A 20,346-nucleotide genomic window follows, 5' to 3' on the forward strand; every position below is an offset into this window, starting at 1 on the left:
GAAAATGGGTATACCACCTAACTCCCAGGGTTGTTATGATGTTAAATGAGATTTCATATGAAAACTAACTGCCATTCCATAAATGGAAGGCACTATTTTTAATTTTTTATTGAGCTAGAATGAAAAGTGCTTCACGCCATTAGCTTTTAAAGAAATGCCAATTAAAACTGCAGTTATCCTGCTATATACATACCAGGAGGGCTAATATTGAAAAGATAGATAATAATAAGTGTTGGTGATGATGTGGAAAAATTGGAACCCTCCTGCGCTGCTGGTGGGAATGTAAAGTGGTGCAGCTGCTTTGGAAAATAGTTTGGCAGATCCTCAAAAAGTTATACATAGAGTTATCATATGATTCAGCATTTCCACCCCTAGGTGTGTATTCTAGAACTGAAAACACACGTCCACACAAAGACTTGCACGTGAATGTTCATAGCAGCATTATTAATAATGACTAAAATGTGGATACAACCTAAATGTCCATCAGCTGGTGAGTGGATAACCAAAATGTAGTCTATCCATATAATGGATATTGTTCAGCAATAAGTAGTACTGCTGATACTTGCGACAATGTGGTTGGACAGAATCCAGACATAAAAAAACTATAAATTATGTGATTTCATTTAATTGAACTTTGTAGAAAAAGAAAGACTATGGAGATAGAAAGCAGATCAGAGGTTGCCTGGGGCTGGCATGGGAGCTGGGATTGGCAGTAGGGACAGGAGAAACTTTTTGGGGTGATTGAAGTCTTCTAAACCTGGACTGTGGAGATGGTTAAACAGCTGAATAATTTCCCTAAAACTCACAAACTGTACACTGAAACTAGATAACTTCTATGGTACATAAATTCAACCTGTAATAGGACTTGGATCACGTAAGTGTCATAAATTGTGCTATACGTCGATAATTGCCATTCAGAGATGGCAGGGTTATCAGAATTCATGTATTCAGCTGGTCTTGAGGCATTCCTGAACACCCAAATGTGGTTTGAGTTTTTCAATGAATTCCATCCTTTGCGCTAATCTAGGACCCTTAAGTGCCCCTTGCCTTTCGCCACAACAGCTTCTCATGACTGTTAGTGGAATTTAAGGCTCAAGGAGGGAGATCTTTTAAAAGTGACTCAAAATAAGTCAAACCATCCAAAAATGACTCTATAAATGTAGGCTTACATTCTTCCATTCTCTTTCCTATGAACACATTTATTTTTACATAGTTGAAGTTAAATATATGTTATGTGTTTTAAATTGGTGGGTAAAATGAGTATTTTCCATGACAAGCTTTTCATAAATACAATTTCAGTATTTACTGTATGAATATTTGTTTCAGTACACACTTGAATTTTTCTTTTTCCACAAACATTGCTCTTCTGTTAGTTTTCATTTAAATCCTATGTGGATAATATTCACTTTTTTAACCAGTTATATTTCCTTACTTTAAGTATTTCTTCATACCCAACTTCATTATCTATTGGTCACCAAGTGGTTTGCTTTTTAAATTAAAATTTAAAAACAAAATATTTTGGGTTCCATATAGAAAACTTGGAAACTGACCACCAAAATGTACAATGAAAAAAATTCTCCTCTAATACCACCAAAAACATAATTTATTGTTAGTATTTTGGTATACATATATTTCCATATTATTTTCTCTCTCCTATGATATACTATTTTGTTGACTTTTTTCCCATAGCAAAATATTTCCATACTACTGTATGTAAGTTCTCTATAATCTGCTATTTATGAATCCCAACTAATATGTTTTTTGGATGTATTATAATTTTGTTAACCAAACCCATTTTTCAAAAATTTTGGTTATTTCCAGTTTTGAAAAAGCATAACAGTATTTTATGTTTTTTCACAGTGTTGTGAACTATTGTTCACAATATTGTGAAAAATAATTGTTTCAAATTATTAATATTATTTCCTTGGGAAAAGTATCTTGAAGTCTGATAACCATATCAAAGTTATGTATATTTTAAGGGTTTTGATATGTATTGAAAAATTGTCCTCCTGAGCCATTACATGTGTATTTCCAACAGCATTATGTGATTTGTCTTTTCCTTCATGCCCTTGTCAACAGTTGATACTCTTTTTAAAACAAATTTAAGTGCTATTTGATAGCTTATAAAACATTCTAATTTGCATTTCTTTGATTACTAATACATTTTATTTTTTAATAACCATAAAATATGTTTATTAGCTTTTTGTGGTTTTCCTTTGAAGAACTCATACCCATTACTTGTTTTTTCTCATATTGGGAGTTTTTTCTTTTTGAGTTGTATGAGCTCTTTATTGTTTAAAGATATTAAACTTACGATATTTGAATGTTTTCTTCTGTTGTTTGCCTTTTAACTTTGGTTGTTGATTAATTTTTATCTCCTGGAACTGATGATCTTTACTTACTTGAATTTAGGGGCCCTGAGGAAATCTGTTCATGTGGCTCTCTTTTATGAAAAAACAAAGCAAATAAAGCAAACGAACAAAGAAATTTTGTTCAGCGTTAAGTTAGGAGAGTTCACAGAATTTTTCCAGGGATGTGCATTTGGGACTAATTTGTGTCTTGTACTTTGCATTTCTCCCAGAATCTTCAGGATATCAATAGACAATGCTTTATCCCTGATGGTGGTTTGTTGGCAATGTATAAATTCCTGGTATGCTTTCTTCTATAATACAGTTGAGGATCTTTTGTTTCCCTTTTCTGTAAGAGTTTCTCTGCTTTTTACCTTTAATTAATGATATTTGTGAGAAGCCTCATGCTCTTATCTTTAAAAAATCAAGGTCCCTTAGAAGATGAGGTGTTCCTGAAAAACAGTGTCCACAAACCTAGGAATTAAGTAATTAGCACTTAAGGAATTGGTCGAAATTCCAACACAGTAATTTAATGCATAATCTTTCCTATTTATTCTTTGAAATTCAGAGACCTTGAGATAATTACCTGTCATTCCCTCTGTAAATCCTCTTTTGGCTTGAGTAGGCCTTTTGCTGCCCTCTGCCTCTGTCCTTGGTCCTGAACATCAAACTGTCAGCATGCGAGAGGTTCCCTTTGTTCAGAGTCTGTGTGGAGTATAAGGTGCCCACTTTAATTGGGCTGAAACTGAAAGCAGCCGGGGATCTCACTGCAGTGGTGTCAAGTTCAGCTTCTGATGAATGTGAATGCAGCAGGGAGGCACGGCAGGGTGCCTCTCCCCTTTGACAAAGAGAGAGTCATTCAGTGATCCTCTAGGGGCCTTCCCACCATTTTGAAGCAAATTGTGGGTTTCTTGACCCAGGACAGACTGTTTGACTGAAACTATAATCATAATAAGTAAAATAAGGATCCTTACTTCCCATGTGTCTGTGGGACTAGTGCTAGTTTGCTAGTTTGTCTGCTCTTCATTTAAAGATCCTACTCTACCCTGCACAGAGAATTAAAAGCGGAGGTGTGGAATTCAGATAAAATCCACATTGTTTTGAATCCCCTAAGCCTTGCTCTTCACTTCCTTGTGTCCCAAAGCCACAGGCTTAAGTTTTCTCTGAGTCATCCATGTCTTACTGTGGTACAACTGTTCTTTTAACTTGGAATAGAAAAAGAATTATATTCTGGAATGGGATTCTCTGTCTGCCCATATTCCATACAGAGAGATGTAGAATAATTTATGTCAGTTTGAGGATTATGAGAGGGGATTATCAAGGATTAGTTCTTTTTGTGCTTATTTCAACCCTGGCTAAATATGGGTATCTATATTTAGGAGGACTTAACTTCATCTGTAGTTATCATAGTCCTTGAATGATGCACTACCAGAATTCTCCTTTGAGTTACTACTTCTTACAAGCTTTTCCAATTTAAATCTTAGATTCCCTTAGTTGAGTTGCTCCTGACGGCGGGCATTTCCTCATAATCCCACTTACTCTGCATTGCTAATTGTTTATAAATTGTATGTCTCTACCCCTTATGATCTCTTCAAGAAATACATGGTATTCTTACAGGCTTACCGTTTCCTCCGGTATGCACATGCAAGGAATCTTGCATTATGAGCTCTTCGAGAGACTTCTGTTTATCCAGGATGTAGTTAGTACAGTGTCCCAACAACAGAGGATATCCAATCTAACAGAAAGCAGCTGATATTTCAAGACAAATATGCTTTTGGTTCTGCAGATCATCAATCCTTAAGAAATCATAGCAGTATCTTTGCAAAATGGGTAGATCTACTTTTAGAGGTGTGTTTAAGACCCTGAAACTGATTTTTTTTTCTTTTTAGTTTATGTATTTTTTAAATGTTTTTGGGGGAGTCGGGCTGGCTTTTCTGCAGGGGATTTTGGAAAACTAAATAATACACACATGAAAGGTATTATGTATTCAGAAAATTTGTTCTCAGGAGGTTTGGAAGCATTGCTTCTGCTTAGATGATAGATGATCACAGTAAAAGGATTCTTATCCTTGGAAGGCATTTGTTTCAGAGAATTAGGAAAGCTTCCTTTAGGACCCACAGTTGGGGCAGAGTTGTTGGCTGGCTGTGTGATTTGCTCAGATATGCCCCCTGAACTGACTGGGCATTTGCATATATGCAGTACAATTAGAATAAAGCCATCTTGTAAATTAAACAGGGGAGACAGCATTTCCTATTTTAGAACTAAGAAAGCTGAAACCCAGACTGACTGATGACATGGCTGGTAAGGGGCAGCATCAGGATTAGAACCTAGTTCTCTGGTTCCCTTGTTCATCCTTCCTTCCATGGGTCCTCCTTTGTCCCCCAACTTGGGAGTGTTTTCTAATGGAATCATTTCAGTGTCTTTTTTTTCTATACAAGCCATCCAACGTGAATCTCCTTTTACCCCGAGGCCACATCCCCACTGCATCTGGTCTGCAGGCTGGCTGTGACACCTGATATTCAGTTAGCAAACATTTATTGAAGAAAGGGCTCAACAGTGGAAATAATCATAACTCTTTGGTGCTCATTGAGTGGTTTTCAGTGTGGATTCATGAGACACTTGACTTTGTGTTCTTCACATTATCCAGCTATAAAATGGAATACCATATATTAACTTTTATGACATTTATATATGTGTATTATTACAATATTGATATCCCTTAGAAGAAAACTGTTATAAAACTCCAGCTACCAAAAATAATGAAGAAGATTCCTGGATATTAGCAGATTTCAAAAATGTAAACTAATTTCTGTAGCAACAAAATGAAACTGAATTTCAGTGCTAGGTAGCTCTGTTTAAAAGGCTTTGTCTCTTCTGTTTCAGGCAATATGGCCATTAATTTTTTCTTATGATAGTCTTTTATAAAGGAATAAACTTTGGGGTCAGTATTTTTCAAAAATATGTTTTATATGGGGTAACAGTGAAAATAGTAAGAGGTTATAAGCAAATAACTGTAGGCACAAAGTAACCAGCATATATAAAATTAGTGACTATCTCAGGAAAGAATTGGGGGGATGAAAATGGTAACCTTAACATCTGTGCAGCACTAAGAAGAGGCTCCAGGAGGAAAGTGTATTTTCCTGATGATTTCCATGTAAGCACTAATTTCCCAGGTATCTGCTCTGCTCGGTTGCACCTGGCAAAAAAAGTGATATGTAGAATAATGCCATGGAAATCTTTAGTAAACATTTTTCAGTCTGGGAAGAATATTTTTTAAATCCTTTTGACTTAATTTTATTTTTTGAATATGAAAAACATTTACCTGGTTCAGAAGTCAAACTATATATAAAGTAAACTCAGAGAAATCTCATTCTTGTCCCTGTCTCTTCCACCCCACCCCACCTGTCCCCCAAAGGGTAACCGTTTTCATTCATTTTTCCTGTACCCTTCCTGTGATTCTTTTTATTAAGAAAAACAAATATACCATCTTCCTCTTACATATAAGGTAGCATCCTAGATGCACCCTTTTTTCATATTGCTTCTTCATGTGATACTGTATCCTGAAAATCATTTCATATCAGGCCATAGAGCTGAGCTCTTTCCTTCTTTTTGACTACGGAGGACTCCCTTGTGTGGGTACACTGATGTGTTTAACTGGCCTTATATGAATGGGTATTCATGTTGTTTCCAGGATTTTGCTGTTAGAAATTATGCCACAGTAAAAAAAAACCTTGTGCACATGGTGTTTAACATTTGTGGAGGGAAATCATCAACAATTAAAGAGAAATGCATTAGTAGGTTTCTGGATATTGTGAAATGTCCTTAACAATGGCAATGTATGAGAGTGCCTGGGGGTTGTGCCACGTGTAGCAATTCAGGACTTTTATTGAATCTTCTGCAGCTTTAAAACAAATACATGGTTGCTTGGAACTGTGTACCATACAAAAAACAAAACAAAAACAAAAGCATGTTGTTAACCTTAATCCATTCCTGTGGGTGTGAACCCATCCTGAATAGGACCTTTTGATAAGATTACTTCAGTTAAGGTGTGGCCCAGGGGAGTCAGGATGGATCTTAATCTTATTACTGGAGTTTATAAGCAGAATGAAATTCAGATGGAGAGAAAGCCATGGAAAGAAGCTGGGAGACAACCCAGCGAAGCCAGGAGAGGCCGCCATGTGCATTGCCATGTGACAGAGAAGCCAAGGACCAAGGGTCTCTGGAAGCCAGCCCCGGAATGCCACAGTTGTCTGGGAGAAAGCATCACCTTGATGACACCTTGATTTTGGACTTCTAGCCTCAAAATCGAGAGCTAGTACATTCCTGTTTAAGGCAACCCATTGATGGTATTTGTTTTAGCAGCTGGGAAACTAAAACAACATATATATAAAACATATGTGTCTGTGAGCATTATTATAACAGTGTGGTAGGGCTGGAAGGTGAGTGTTCTAGTTTGCTAATGCTGCCGTTAGGTAAAATACCAGAAATGGATTGGCTTTTATAAAGGGGGTTTATTTGGTTACAGATTTATAGTCTGAAGGCTATAAAAATGCCCAAATAGGGTCCCTTCACTGAAGGATGGCCGATGGCTTCTGGAAAACCTCTGTTAGTTGGGAAGGCAGGTGGCTGGCATCTGCTTGCTTCCAGGTTGTGTTTCGAAAATTGCATCCTCCAAAATATCAACGTCAGCTTTCAATGGCTGTTTTGAAAATGTCCCTCTAAGCTGCAGCACTGAGCTCCTTCTGTCTGAGCTCCTATAGGTCTCAGGTAAACTAATTAAGACTCAGGCTGAATGGGTGAGGCCACACCTCCATGGAAATAATCTAATCAAAGGTATTACCCACAGTTGGGTGGGTCACATCCCTGTAGAAACATCCTAATTCACAGATTCCAACCTAATCAACACTAAGATGTCTGCCCCCACGAGATTGCTTTAAAGAACGTGGCGTTTGGGGGGACACAATACATCCAAACCATCACAGTGAGTGTTCAAAAAGCCGAGGCTGGGAGTGCATGCCTTTTCAAAATCTCTGCCTGATAATGACAGCACCGGGAGCAGGTGCTGATCCTTCTGTCTTACTCTGGTTCTCCTCCCATCATCCTGTAGTCTTAGAGCAGCACATGGTGGCATTGGAGATGAACAAAGTAGATTCCTCAAGGTAATGTTGATTAGTCAGGGGAACCAAAGCCAATTTGAGTTTTAATTTTCCTGCCACAAAGAAACATAACTCAGAGCAAGACACCCTCTAGAGGCCCCAGGTTTTAAACCCATGAAATGGTATTTTTGATAGTCACATATCCCAGAGATGATACGAATCCAAAAGGGTGAATGTGCTTTGGCTGTTTGGAAGAAAAAAAGCCTTTCCCAAATGCAATATATTAATGCTCTTTTCATTTCTCCTGTACGAGTTGGAAGATGTGGTTCTGGGCTATCATCCAGGTGGCTCTTTCAGATTCAGGAACTCTTTCAAGTTAAAGGGAGAAGGTGACTATAGGAACAAGACAGCATCTATTTTCCCCAGCATCATTGTGCCTTGCTGTCTTTGTTTATTTTATTTTATTTTTATTTATTTATTTATTTTTTTTACATTTTATTTTGAAATATATTCAAAGTTATAGGAACAGTTGCAAAAACAATACAAACCCCATACACAGAACTCCAGCAGTCCCTGACCCACCCCAATACCCTGATCCACTAGCTTTAACATGTTGTCAAATCGCTATTTCTTTCCCTACCTCCCTCTCTCCCTATCTATGATCCATCATCTATTGCTCTGTCTTCTGAAGATATGGGAGCTAGCTGCACACATCCTTGAACAAACACTATAATTCACATATACAATTCCCATGAACAAGAACATTCTTTTATGCAATCCCATTAAGCACAGCTAAGAAGTACAAGAGATTCAACAATGATACAAAGATTCTATATTTCCTTTTCCTTATGTCTCAACTGTGTCCATTTGAGCCTCCTGTCCTCCATCCTCAGATCCCATCCAGGGTCATCCTTCGCATTCAATTGTCATCTATTTAGACTGTCTTTTTTTTTTTTTTTCTCAATTGTGGAAACATATATACAGCCTAAATCTTCCCATTCCACCCCCTCCCTAGCATTCCATTAGTGGGATTGATCACATTTAGAATGTTGTAATGCTATCACTGTCCCGCCATCCATTACTAGAAATTTCCCTTCGCCTCAAACAGCAACCCTACATTCATTTCTTAACTCCCCATTGCCCCTTCCCCCATTTCTCTTAATCCATACTCTACTTTTCATCTCTATGGTCATATTCTCTGATAATTTCTTTGTGTTTACTGTGGGGCTTAAAATTAAACTCTTAAATCCATAACAATCTTGTTTTTCTTTGATACCAACTTAATTTCAATAGGACACATAAACTATGTACCTATACTCCTCCATTCCCCCACCTTTATATAGATCTTTCAAAAAATTACATATTTTACATTGAGTTCAAAACCACTGATTTGTCATTAGAGTTTGGGTATTTTATATCATGTAGGAAGCAAATAGTGGAGTTACAATTCAAAAATTATTGACTTCTGTTTGTATTCTATTGTGGTCAGAGATTGTGCTTTGAATATGTTCAATTGTTTTTGTTTTTTGTTTTTTGTTTTTTGTTTTTAATTTATTGAGGCTTGTTTTATGTCCCAGCATATAGTCCATTCTGGAGAAAGATCCATGATCACTAGAGAAAAATGACTGTCTTGGTGATTTGGAATGTCTGTTAAAATTCTCTATATCTCTTTCTCCTTTCTTTGTTTCTCTTTTGGTAGGGCTCCCTTTAGTATCTGAAGTAGGGCAGGTCTTTTATTGGCAGACTCTCTCAACATTTGTTTGTCTGTGAAAAATTTAAGCTCTCCCTCAAATTTGAAGGAGAGTTTTGCTGGATAAAGTATTCTTGGTTGGAAATTTTTCTCTCTCAGAGTTTTAAATATGTCGTGCCACTGCCTTCTCGCCTCCATGGTGGCCACTGAGTAGTCACAACTTAGTCTTATATTGTTTCCTTTGTATGTGGCGAATTGCTTTTCTCTTGCTGCTTTCAGAACTTGCTCCTTCTCCTCAGTATTTGAGAGTCTGATCAGAATATGTCTTGGAGTGGGTTTATTTGGATTTATTCTATTTGGAGTTCACTGGGCATTTATGCTTTGCGTATTTATATTGTGTATAAGGTTTGGGAAGTTTTCCCCAACAATTTCTTTGAATACTCTTTCTAGACCTTTACCCTTCTCTTCCCCTTCTGGGACTCCCATAAGTCTTAAATTTGGATGTTTTATTTTATCTATCGTATCCCTGAGATCCTTTTTGATTTTTTTCTCCATTCTTTCTTTTGTTCTTTTATTTGCTGTTCTGTGGACCTCTAGGACACTGAGTCGTTGTTCACCTTCCTCTAATCTTGTATTATGAGTATCCAGAGTCTTTTTAATTCGGCCAATAATTTCTTTTATTTCCATAAGATCTATTTTTTTATTTAATCTTGCAATTTCTTCTTTATGCTCTTCTAGGGTCTTCTTTATGTTCTTTTTATCCTGTTCCATGGTCTTCTTTATGTCTTTTATATCCTTTGCCATGTTTTCATTCCTCGATTGTGATTGTTTGATTAATTGTGCCAAGTACTGTGTCTCTTCTGATATTTTGATTTGGGTGTTTGGGATTGGGTTCTCCATATCGTCTGGTTTTATCATATGCATTAAGATTTTCTGTTGTTTTGGCCTCTTGGCATTTGCTTTCCTTGATAGGGTTCTTTCAAGTTGTAAAAAAAAAAAAATACCAATCTAATTTTTCAGAAATACAAGTTGTTGGTGTACACTTTCTCCAACTAACCAGCAGATGGCGTCTGCAAGTCACCTATACCCCTCAAGTCAGTTCTCCCTGACTCTGTCTCTGTGGTGTGTGGGGAAATGATTTTTGTGGGGTTCAGTTGGTGAACTCAGTTTGGGTTTGTTGTTGGAGCTGTCCACCCTGAACGTGGGGCGTGTGTCTGGGTGGCTAGGGAGGCAGGGCAGCTTTAATATTTAAACCCCCCATGTGTTCCCAGAGATTCAAGGCTGCTGCAAGAGTCTAAGCCTCCATTTCAGTTCTGCCCCAGACCCCCTCTTGTTGCTGACGCACAAACCACCGGCACTGAAGTAGCATTCCTGGGTTTTCTGAGCGGGCCCCCCTTCTCAGCTGTGATCTACCAGGACCTCTGCTGAGGGAAGGCTGTGCTACGTCACTAGTGCACGTTGTCCCTCAAGGGAAGCCCCGGGCCACTGGCTGTGCAGGGGTGCTCTCAGCCTGATGCAAAGATTAGCCTATAATTCTTGACTGGTGTAAGTTCTGAATGAAAGGCAGGTAGTAGAGCTGGGCCCCACCCCTTTCCTCTTAGAGAAGATAGATGCCTTAGGGGGAGGTCATTAGCATTTCAGTGGTTTCTCTCTGCCTGTGCCACACCCCTGTGTGGGTCACAGAACTGGGAACTGAAAATGGCAGAGGCTTTCTCCATTGAGGCAAAAAAGGAACAGAACTAGTCCAAGGTGACCCTCCAGCTCTCCAAGGTCAGTTGTCACCCAAAGCCTCTGTCTACTTGTTGGGGATTCGTACCTCTAGTGAGTAGTTCACACTCACTAATTAAAACCCCAGCTGGAGCTCAGCTGAGCTATATTTGCTTGCTGGGAGAAAGCTTCTCTCTGGCACCACGAGGCTTTGTAGCTCGGGCTGTGGGGGAGGGGGTCTCCCAATTTGGGTCCACAGTTCTTACTTACAGATTTTATGCTGGGATCTCGGGCAATCCTCCCAATTCAGGTTTGTGTATGATGAGTGGACGGTCACGTCTGTCCCCCTGCAGTTATTCTGGATTATTTATTAGTTGTTTCTGGGTTTTTTTTTTTAGTTGTTCCAGGGGGACTACTTAGCTTCCACTCCTCTCTATGCCTCCATCTTAGATCCTCTCTCGCCTTGCTGTCTTTTCCTCCTTGGTCTTGGGAAGGAATCTTTGTTGAGGTATCTGTGGGGGTGACCAGGAGACCAGGAGGGACAGGGGTTTTTCAGGCTTGATTTCTAGTGTCAATGAGCTTTGGTGCCAGCTGGCATCAGGGGAAGCCCTTTCTTGATTGTTTGGTGCTTGAATGTCAAGTTCCAAGAAAGTTTGCCTGTTTCTGGCAGTAATTGAGAGTAAAGGAAGAAACCTTTAAAATACTGTGAAGGAAAAAGCCAGTTTCTCAGTTTATGACAGAAGACTCTGGTGAAATGAATTGTAATCTGCAGCAGAGACCTGAAATTGCTCTTCCTTGCCAAAATAAATTGATTTCTTTGGCTGTGTGAACTTCATTCCTTGAACTGGACAGGAGCTAACCTAGTCTAAATTAAACTCATTTTCCATTAATAAAACTGGGTCATGTCAGGACATGGGAGCGTGCATCTCTGAGTCGTAAAAGCCTGTTCAGAAACACTCAGCATACACACAGCACTTGCTCTCATCCCTCTCCTGGCATGCTGCTATCGATTTGGATGCTCAACACGTATATTAGCATTTGGGTGTATTTTTACATTGCTTAGAGCTGTCGGGCAGGCTGTTTGCTGGTGTTCATGGTAGCGGAGGGTGGGAAGGGGGCATTGGCATCCACCTACTAAATCTGAGGAAGGGACACCAAGGGATGCTGGCAAGGAGCTGAGTCCAGCCTCGCCTCCAGCCCCAGCTCTGCCTCTTCCCAGCTGCCTGCCCTGGGTCCCGCTTGGCTCAGAGAAAGTTTTGGCTTCACTGTGCCCCTTCCTGGTTTTCCTGTGCAAGAAGCTTTGCACTATAATATTCCAAAGGTTTCATGTATATGTGGAAGCCAATAAAATGGGTCATGGATGTAGGAAACTGAATTAAAAAAAAAAAAGGAATGAGTGCCATAATTTTAAGATGTTTTCTTTAAACTTTTTTTTTTTAATCAGAGCAGTTGTAGGTATACAGAAAAAAATCATGCAGAAAGTACACTGTTCCTCTACACCTCCCTCTCACACACACAGTTTCCCCTGTTATTAGTGTGGTAGCTTTGTTACAATTGATGAAACATTATTATTATAATTGTACTATGAACTATAGCCCATAGTTTACATTAGGGTTTACTCTTTGTGTAGTACATATCTTCCCACAATTAAAAAAAGAAGAAAGAGCTACTAAAGAGGTGATCCTAGATGGGATCCAGCAAAGCAGGAGAAAAGCCTCAAAGGGACATTATTGGGGCATATGAAAAAATTGCAATATAGAGTGTAAGCTATTTTATCCACTGGTGTTGGCTACATTCACAGAGTTTTGCCTCCATCACCATCATCCATTGCCTGTCAACACATTTCCATCACCCCTGTTTTAGTTTCCCAGCTGCTAAAACATATCACATAATGGGTTGGCTTAAAGAATGGGAATTTACTGGCTCATGGTGTTGAGGCTAGGAGAAGCCCCAAATTGAAGGGTGAGCAAGGTGGTCAATGTTTTCTCCTCAGTCTGTGGCATTCTGGGGCTGGCTGCTGGAGATCCTTGGCCCTTGGCTTTTCTGTCACATAGCAATGCACATGGAAGCATCTTCTCCTTTTTCCTCCCAGTTCTGTTGACTTCGTTTTCTTGCTTTTTCTGAGACTTCTTCCATATCCAATTTCCTTTGCTTATAACGGCTTCAGCCACATTGAATTAAGGCCCAGCCTCGTTCGATTTGCGTGACATGTAACTAATAACATCTTCAAAGGCTCTATTTACAAATGGGTTCATACCCACACCAGGTTGGGAACTGAATCTGCTGTTTGTGGAGGACATGATTCAGTTCCCAACAACTCCAACAGAAACTCCATACCAATTAAATGTCAACTACCCCCCCCCACCTGGTCCCTGGTAATCTGTATTCTAATTTCTGACTTTATGAATTTGTGTAGTCTGCTTATTTCATATAAGTGAGATCATACAGTATTTGTCCTTCCATGTCTGGCTTATTTCACTCAACATGATGTCTTCAAGGTTCTATCTTGTGGCATGTATCAGAACTTCATTCCTTTTTATGACTGAGTAATATTCCATTGTACGTACAGACCACATTTTCTTTATCCATTCATCCATTGATGGACACTAGGATTTCTTCCACCTTTTGGCAATTGTGAAAAATTCTGCTATGAACATCAGTGTACAAATTTCTGTTCTGGTCACTGCTTTAAAGTCTACTGGGTATATACCTAGAAGCTAGATTGCCAGGTCCATATTGAAATTCTATACTTAACTTTGTGAGGAATTGCCAAACTGTGGCCCACAGTGAGTATACCAATTTACATTCCCACCAACAATGTACAAGGATTCCTATTTCTCCATATCCTTTCCGGTACTTATTTTCCATTTTTTCTTTTTTTTAATAGCCGCCATTCTAGAGAGTATGAAATAGTATCTCATTGTGGTCTTGATTTGCATTTCCCTGATGACTAATGATATTGATCATCTTTTCATGCATGTTTATTGGCCATTTGTATGTCTTCTTTGGAGAAACGTCTACTGAAGTCTTTTCCAATTTTTTTTCTCATTTAAAAAAAAATTATTTTGAAATATTTCCAAACATTTCCAAACTTACAGGACAGTTTTAAAAAAATAATACAAACCTATACAGAGAACTCCAGTATACCCCCCAAATCCCCAGATACTCAGTTCCACTAATTTTAACATTTTACCACTTTTGCTTGTTTCTCTCTCTCACTCCCTTCCTCCTTCCTCTCCTTGCTTCCTTCCTTCCTACCTTCTTACCTACCTATCTGCCTACATACCTATGTCTATCAATTCATTTTCTAAACACTTGAGTGTAGATCATTGTGCTCCTTGAACCCTTGATACTGCCATGTACATTTCCTAACCAAGGATATTGACTTATGTAACCACCTTAAGTACAGTTATCAAGTTCAAGAAATTTCACATTGATATAAAGCTTACATTCTATATTGCAATTTTTTTCATATGCCCCAATAATGCCCCTTTGAGGCTTTTCTCCTGCTTTGCTGGATCCCATCTAGGATCGTCTCTTTAGTTGCTCTTTCTTCTTTTTTTAACTGTGGGAAGATACGTACAACATAAACTTTCCCATTTCGACCACTTCAAGCACACCATTCAATTGGATTAATCACATTCACAGTATTGCGGTGCCCTTACCACCTCCCATTACTAAAACTTTCCCATAGCCCCAAACAGAAACCCTACGTCCATTATGAATTAACTCCCCATTCTCCCTGCCCCCCACACCTGGCAACCTGTACTCTAATTTCTGTCTCTATGAGCTTATATATTCTCCAATATTTTCTTTGTAGTTACCATGGGCCTTAAATTTAACATCCTAAATCTAGAACTCTCTCATTTGGTTTGATACCAACTTAACTTCAATAGTGTGCACAAACTATGTTCCTATACTCCTCTGCTCCCTCACCTTTATGTAGTTCTTGTCTCAAATTACATGTTTATACATTATGAGTTCAAAACCACTGATTTCTCATTACATTTTATGCATTTGCCTTTTAGATCCTAAAAGAAGTCAAGAGTAGAGTTACAATCCCAAAATACAATAGTACTGGCATTTATATATACCCATGTCAGTACCCTCACCAGAGGTTTTTATTTCTTCATGCAGCTTCAGTCTCTTGACTATTGTCCTTTCCTTTCAATCTGCTGGTCTAGTGGTGACAGACTCCTTTAGCTTTTGGCAATGTCTTAATCTCTCCCTTGTTTTTGAAAGGCAGTTTTGCCAGATACAGAATTCTTAAGTGGCAATTTTTTTGTTTTCAGCGCTTTAAATATGTCATACCCCTGCCTTCTTGCCTCCATGTTTCCAATGAGAAATCAGCATTTAATCTTATCGAGGCTCCCTGTTATGTGACAAATTGCTTCTCTCTTGCGACTTTCAGAATTCTCTCTTTATGTTTGGCATTCAGCATTGTGATTATAATATGCCATGGTGCGAGTCTTTGTGTTTCTCCTGTTTGGAGTTCATTGAGCATCTTGGATATGTTTATTTACGTTTTTCATTAAATAATTTGGAAAGTTTTCAGCCATCATTTCCTTGAATATTCTCTCTACTCCTTTCTTTCTTTTTTTCCCCCTTCTGGGACTCCCACAATGTATACATTGGTACACGTAACAGTGTATTTCACTGGTTTCTCAGGCTCTGTTCACTTTTCTTAATTCTTTCTTCTTTTTGCTCCTCAGACTGGATATTTCAATTGCCTTATCTTCCAGTTTACTAATTCTTTCTTCAGTCAACTCCAATCTACTGTTGAACCCTTCTAGGGAATTTTTAATTTCTGTTACTGTGCTTTTCAGCTCTATTTGGTTCCTTTTCAGAATTTCTGTCTACTGATAATCTGTTTGTATTCCTCTATTTTTCCTGATTTCCTTTAGTTCTTTTGTCAATATTTTCCTTGAGCACTTCAAGAATTTTTAGGAGGAAGAAATAGAAGGAAGAAAAGAAAACACTTTTTTCTAGTCCTTGCAGATTGACCTGTACCAGTGCTCTCCTTCAGGGCTTATCCATACAGTGAATTTAGAGAAAAGTTCCAGGCCAAAGCGTAGGGTTCTCCCTGATTCTTTCTGCATGTACCTCTTTTTCTTGAGCATGTACTTGTGGCCCTAGGAATCCACCCATTTGCATGGTTCTAAATATTCCCTCTTTCCTAGGAAACCATTTTCTCACAGTCTTGGGCACTGCACTTTATGTCCTACAGCCAGCAGTCTCTTGCCCCACAGGTCATGACTTGATGACTCTCCCACAGTGTTCTGTAGGAGAGTTCTGTGAGCTCCATTCTACAGGCAGGGCAGGTTCCAAAACAGCAGGTCCCTCAGGCTACAACAGACAGATTGGGCCAGACCTCTGTGCTCCCAGTATGTCCACAAGGGTTACTGTGCTCCTTCTGTAACTGGGACCAGGGATCCACACAGGGAGTGTGGGCTGGCTCCATGTTGAGCTGGTGAGGGGTAGGGAGGGGCCAGCCAGGGCACCACGAGATCCTGCCACATTTCTGTAGCCTTTTTCTTGATTCTGTACTCACTCTGTTACTGCAGTCTTTTAATTGTTTTCTGAAGCTTTGAGAAAGATGTTACTGCCAGTTCTTGCTGGTTGTTCTAAGCTTCTGTGGGGGGACGGTGACCTATAGCATCTCACTCTACCATCTTCTTCAGGGCAGGGCTTTTTACCACGTTTAAATTTGATTGTTTGTCTTTTTGTTGTTCAGTGGTAGGAGTTCTTTATATATTCTTGATATTAAATCTTCATCATATATATGGTTCCCAGATATTTTCTCCATTTTGTAGGTTGTCTTTTTACGTTCTTGATACAATCCATTGATTCAGTTTCTAATTTTGATTAATTCACATTTATTTATTTTTTCTTTTGTTGCTCATGCTTTTTTGCTGTGAAGTCTGAGAAATTGGTTCCTAACACAAGATCCTGAAGATGTTTCCCTAGGTTTTCTTCTAGGAGTTTCATAGTTTTGTTTTTATATTTAGGATTTGATTCATTTTGAGTTAATGTTTATATGTGATGTGAGGTAGGAGTCTACCTTCATTGTTTTGCATATGGATATCCAGTTTTCCCAGCACCATTTGTTGAAGAGACTGTTCTTTTCCCACTGAGTGGAGTTGGCATCTGTGTCAAAAATCAATTGGCTATAGATGTGAAGGTTTATTTCTGAACTCTCAATTCTCTTCTATTTCCAGTCCTCATGCCAGCCAGTAAACTTTTTAATTTTGAAATAACTTCAAACTTACAGGAAAATTGCAAAAATAATACAAAATCCATACAGAGAACTTCAACATACTCCCCACTCCCAGATGCCAAGATTCACCAATATTAACAGTTTTCCACATTTGCTGTATTATTCCTTCCTTCGTTCCTTCCATCCATCCATCCATCCATCAACTTGGGTGACATATAGAAAAGCCTTGTTCAGATATGTCACAGCTCTTCTGCCTGGAGTTCTCCCTGAGAAGCTGATGACACTTAGTTTGTTCTACTCTCGGAGGTGTGTGAGGTGGCCCAGCCCCTGGAGTGGCACTGAGCTTCCTCCCCCAGACTGTACAGACCAACTTGCCTTCCCTTTATGTCTCTGAGACCCACCTCCAGGGGCCCAGGAGACTTGATATGCCCAAGGGGAGGCTCCTGTTGTCTCTCCTTGTTCCTCACCTTCCTTTTCTCATCCCAGCATGTGAGACAGGCCAGGGTTGCATCTCCAAGTGGATCTTGATGTACCGCGTTCAATGGATGTCTTTCCCCATCTGGGATTAATGATTTAAGCATGACTTTTGGAGTATTCTGAACTGTCAAGATCTAGAAAGGTTCAAACTACAAGTACTTTATTTCTACCATTCTTTAGCCATCTGACATTTTGTGCCATGCAGATTTAAAAACTTGGTTGCTTTCAATTTAGCTTAGTAATGACGCACTTAGGCTCAGTGTAGTTAGACATGTGGAAGGCTAGAAAAATCAATGGGAAAATAGATACTCATCAATGTTTACTTCCCTTTTAAAACATTTTGAAGAAATAAAAAGTCCTGAGAAGTGGAGGTGGATCTCCCTCTACTCGCCCCAACCCTCACTTTTTCACAGTTTTAAGCTATAGACAGTCATACTTCTTGTTGCCTCGGTGAGATCTTTTCAATAATATGCTGGTCATTTCTCACTGATAGTTTCTCTTCCTTCTCTCTCCAGTGCACAGAGGCCAAAAAGCATTGCTGGTATTTTGAAGGACTCTACCCAACCTATTATATGTAAGTATTTGCCCTTTTCTGTTTGATTCTGTGGTCACGTCTTTCTCTGAGAATTTTTTCCTTAATAGGTAGGCCAGGGCATTGCGATGGGGAAAGCATGGGCTTTGCCCACCCCCACCCCAGCACCAGTCCTGCCTGTCTGCTATCTGGTGAGCAGGTAACCTTGCAAATGTCATTCAGCCAGCTTGGACCAGTTATTTTGAGGACTGTATGAAATGATGCATGCTTGGTTCTCCAGCACAGATTAGTTCCTACATAATTGGTAAAAGCGGGAGCAATGTCCAGGTAAGGCCCAAATTGCTTTGGTTTATACAGATATTCCTAGGCAGAGGGACGGAGGGTAATAGGAGTAGAATTATGATCTTCAGAAGGACTGGAAAAAGTCCTCAGCTCAGCTGCTGTGACATCGTGTGTGTGTGTGTGTGTGTGTGTGTGTGTGTGCATGCACATGTGTACAAAATAATAACAACTCACCTGTTTCCGGGCTCCTCCCCAGAGAGGCACAAGTGACAGCTGTGCATGGCCACTGGCTTGTAGCAGGTAATGCCTGTTCCAGTGCCCCCTCCTCTTTGGCCAGCCCTGCCCTAGTAATGAAAGCTTTGCCAACACTTCCACTCTGTCTCTCTCTGTTTTTAATATCCACCGTCTTAGTCACTAGCTATGCCAAGCCTAGGTGGCCAATTAACTCTTCAGCTTATTGGTTACTGTTTTTGAATGTGTTTTGGAGTTCTGTAGGTTTTCAGTGGAATGTCCCAAACTAAAATTTTTCCCCAAAGCTCTGTTATTTTTTAGTGTAGAATTTTGTAAATGTGAGCGTTTTCAGGAGCATATGTATGGCATTAGAGCAGAAACACTCTGTCTTTTAGCATATAGGTATTCACCAAAGGTTTTTAAAATCTATGGTTGTTGGGCATAAATACACGATGATAGAAAAGATAAATCAATAAGAGTTATCTCTGAGTTGGCCAGCATGTACATTGTCGTACCTGTGTTTCTTGGAGACATTTCTAATCTTGCGAAGACTGGTGTACAAGGAGAAAGGTTGCCTGTCTATGAATGGGGATGAAGGGCAGGGAAATGTGCAGTTTTCATCGCTTTGGTTTGCTGTCGACAAGGAGGAATCCCTAATGCCCCACATTATGGCAGTCCTGGCAGAAGCCTCCGCAGCTGCAAAAAGACAAAGCCCATTTGGAAAATAAAGCAGCAGCCTGAGGACTTTGACTCTAATTACAGAGTTATCAGGTTGAGGAAAAATGGTTATGGGATAACAGGGAGATAAAATATTTTGATTCTCCTCAGCACAATGCATTTTCCTCAGTAAGCTTTTATTGTTTTGGCTTCTTACCCAAATGTGGATCAGCCACGTCCCCTGATGTGTTCTTCCTTGGAAACAGATGTGTTTCTCGTTTTGCAGATCAGCTGATGAACGGTTTCCTGCCTTTTTAGAGACTGGGAGTCAGAGTTCATTGCTGTTGTATTTATTTTTCATTTATTCCTTTATTCATTCACTCTTCAATAAACATTTTGGAAGCAGTTATTCTGTTTCCGTATTGAACTAGATACTGAAAATGTTTGCATTAAACTAGATATTGGAAATCTCCTTCACACCTGATTTGGTTTCCTGGCTTGAACTCCTCTCTCTTCCTGTGAACCTCTCTTCTCCCTCTTCCTGGGGAATGGTCCAGAGCCCCCCAGATATACTATCCTGAAAAATTAAAAAGTAATGTTATTCTAAGTATTGGAGTACAGAAACTCAACATCAAAGTAACATTTCCAGTATCTAGTTCAATACAGAAACAGAATAACGGCTTCTAGGTAACATTTGTTGAGTAGTTACGCTTGCCCTGGTGTTGTTCTATGCCCCTTGCATGAATTAATATCAGTTAGTATCACAGTCACTTGAAAACCCCAGCTCCACAGATGGGGCTTCTTGATTCTACCTCTGCTCTTTCTGGTTCCCTCCTCTCTGTTCTCCTTGCATTCATCTGACTCCACCCTTTGTTAATGCTCATTTGAACCTGTTAGTAACTTTCTAACGGTCTCTTTTCAGTCTCTTCTCTCCTCCAGCTCTATCTTCTTTCTAGATTCCTGAGATTTTTCCATCAATTTCCTGTTTAGATGCATCAGGAACAAAGTACAACTTCTTAGCTACCTTCAATAGCAGGTCTCCAAGATCCTTGTCTGGGTGGACCTTCTTTCTTGACTGAGAATCCCAGGAAGGCAAGGACTGTGAGCTG

At 39.4% G+C, this 20,346-nt stretch overlaps 1 protein-coding gene across 1 annotated transcript in view; it reads left to right on the plus strand.

Annotated features, from left to right (window-relative positions):
• The window catches only part of VOPP1 (VOPP1 WW domain binding protein), a 122,607-nt gene that overhangs the window by 40,971 nt on the left and 61,290 nt on the right, over positions 1 to 20,346 (plus strand). Inside the window, 1 exon segment of the mRNA XM_037837160.1 lies at positions 18,051 to 18,109. Within this exon segment, the coding sequence (XP_037693088.1) occupies positions 18,051 to 18,109 (59 nt within the window).

Source organism: Choloepus didactylus, chromosome 5, assembly GCF_015220235.1.
Source record: "Choloepus didactylus isolate mChoDid1 chromosome 5, mChoDid1.pri, whole genome shotgun sequence".
Classification (NCBI taxonomy): Eukaryota; Metazoa; Chordata; class Mammalia; order Pilosa; family Megalonychidae; genus Choloepus; species Choloepus didactylus.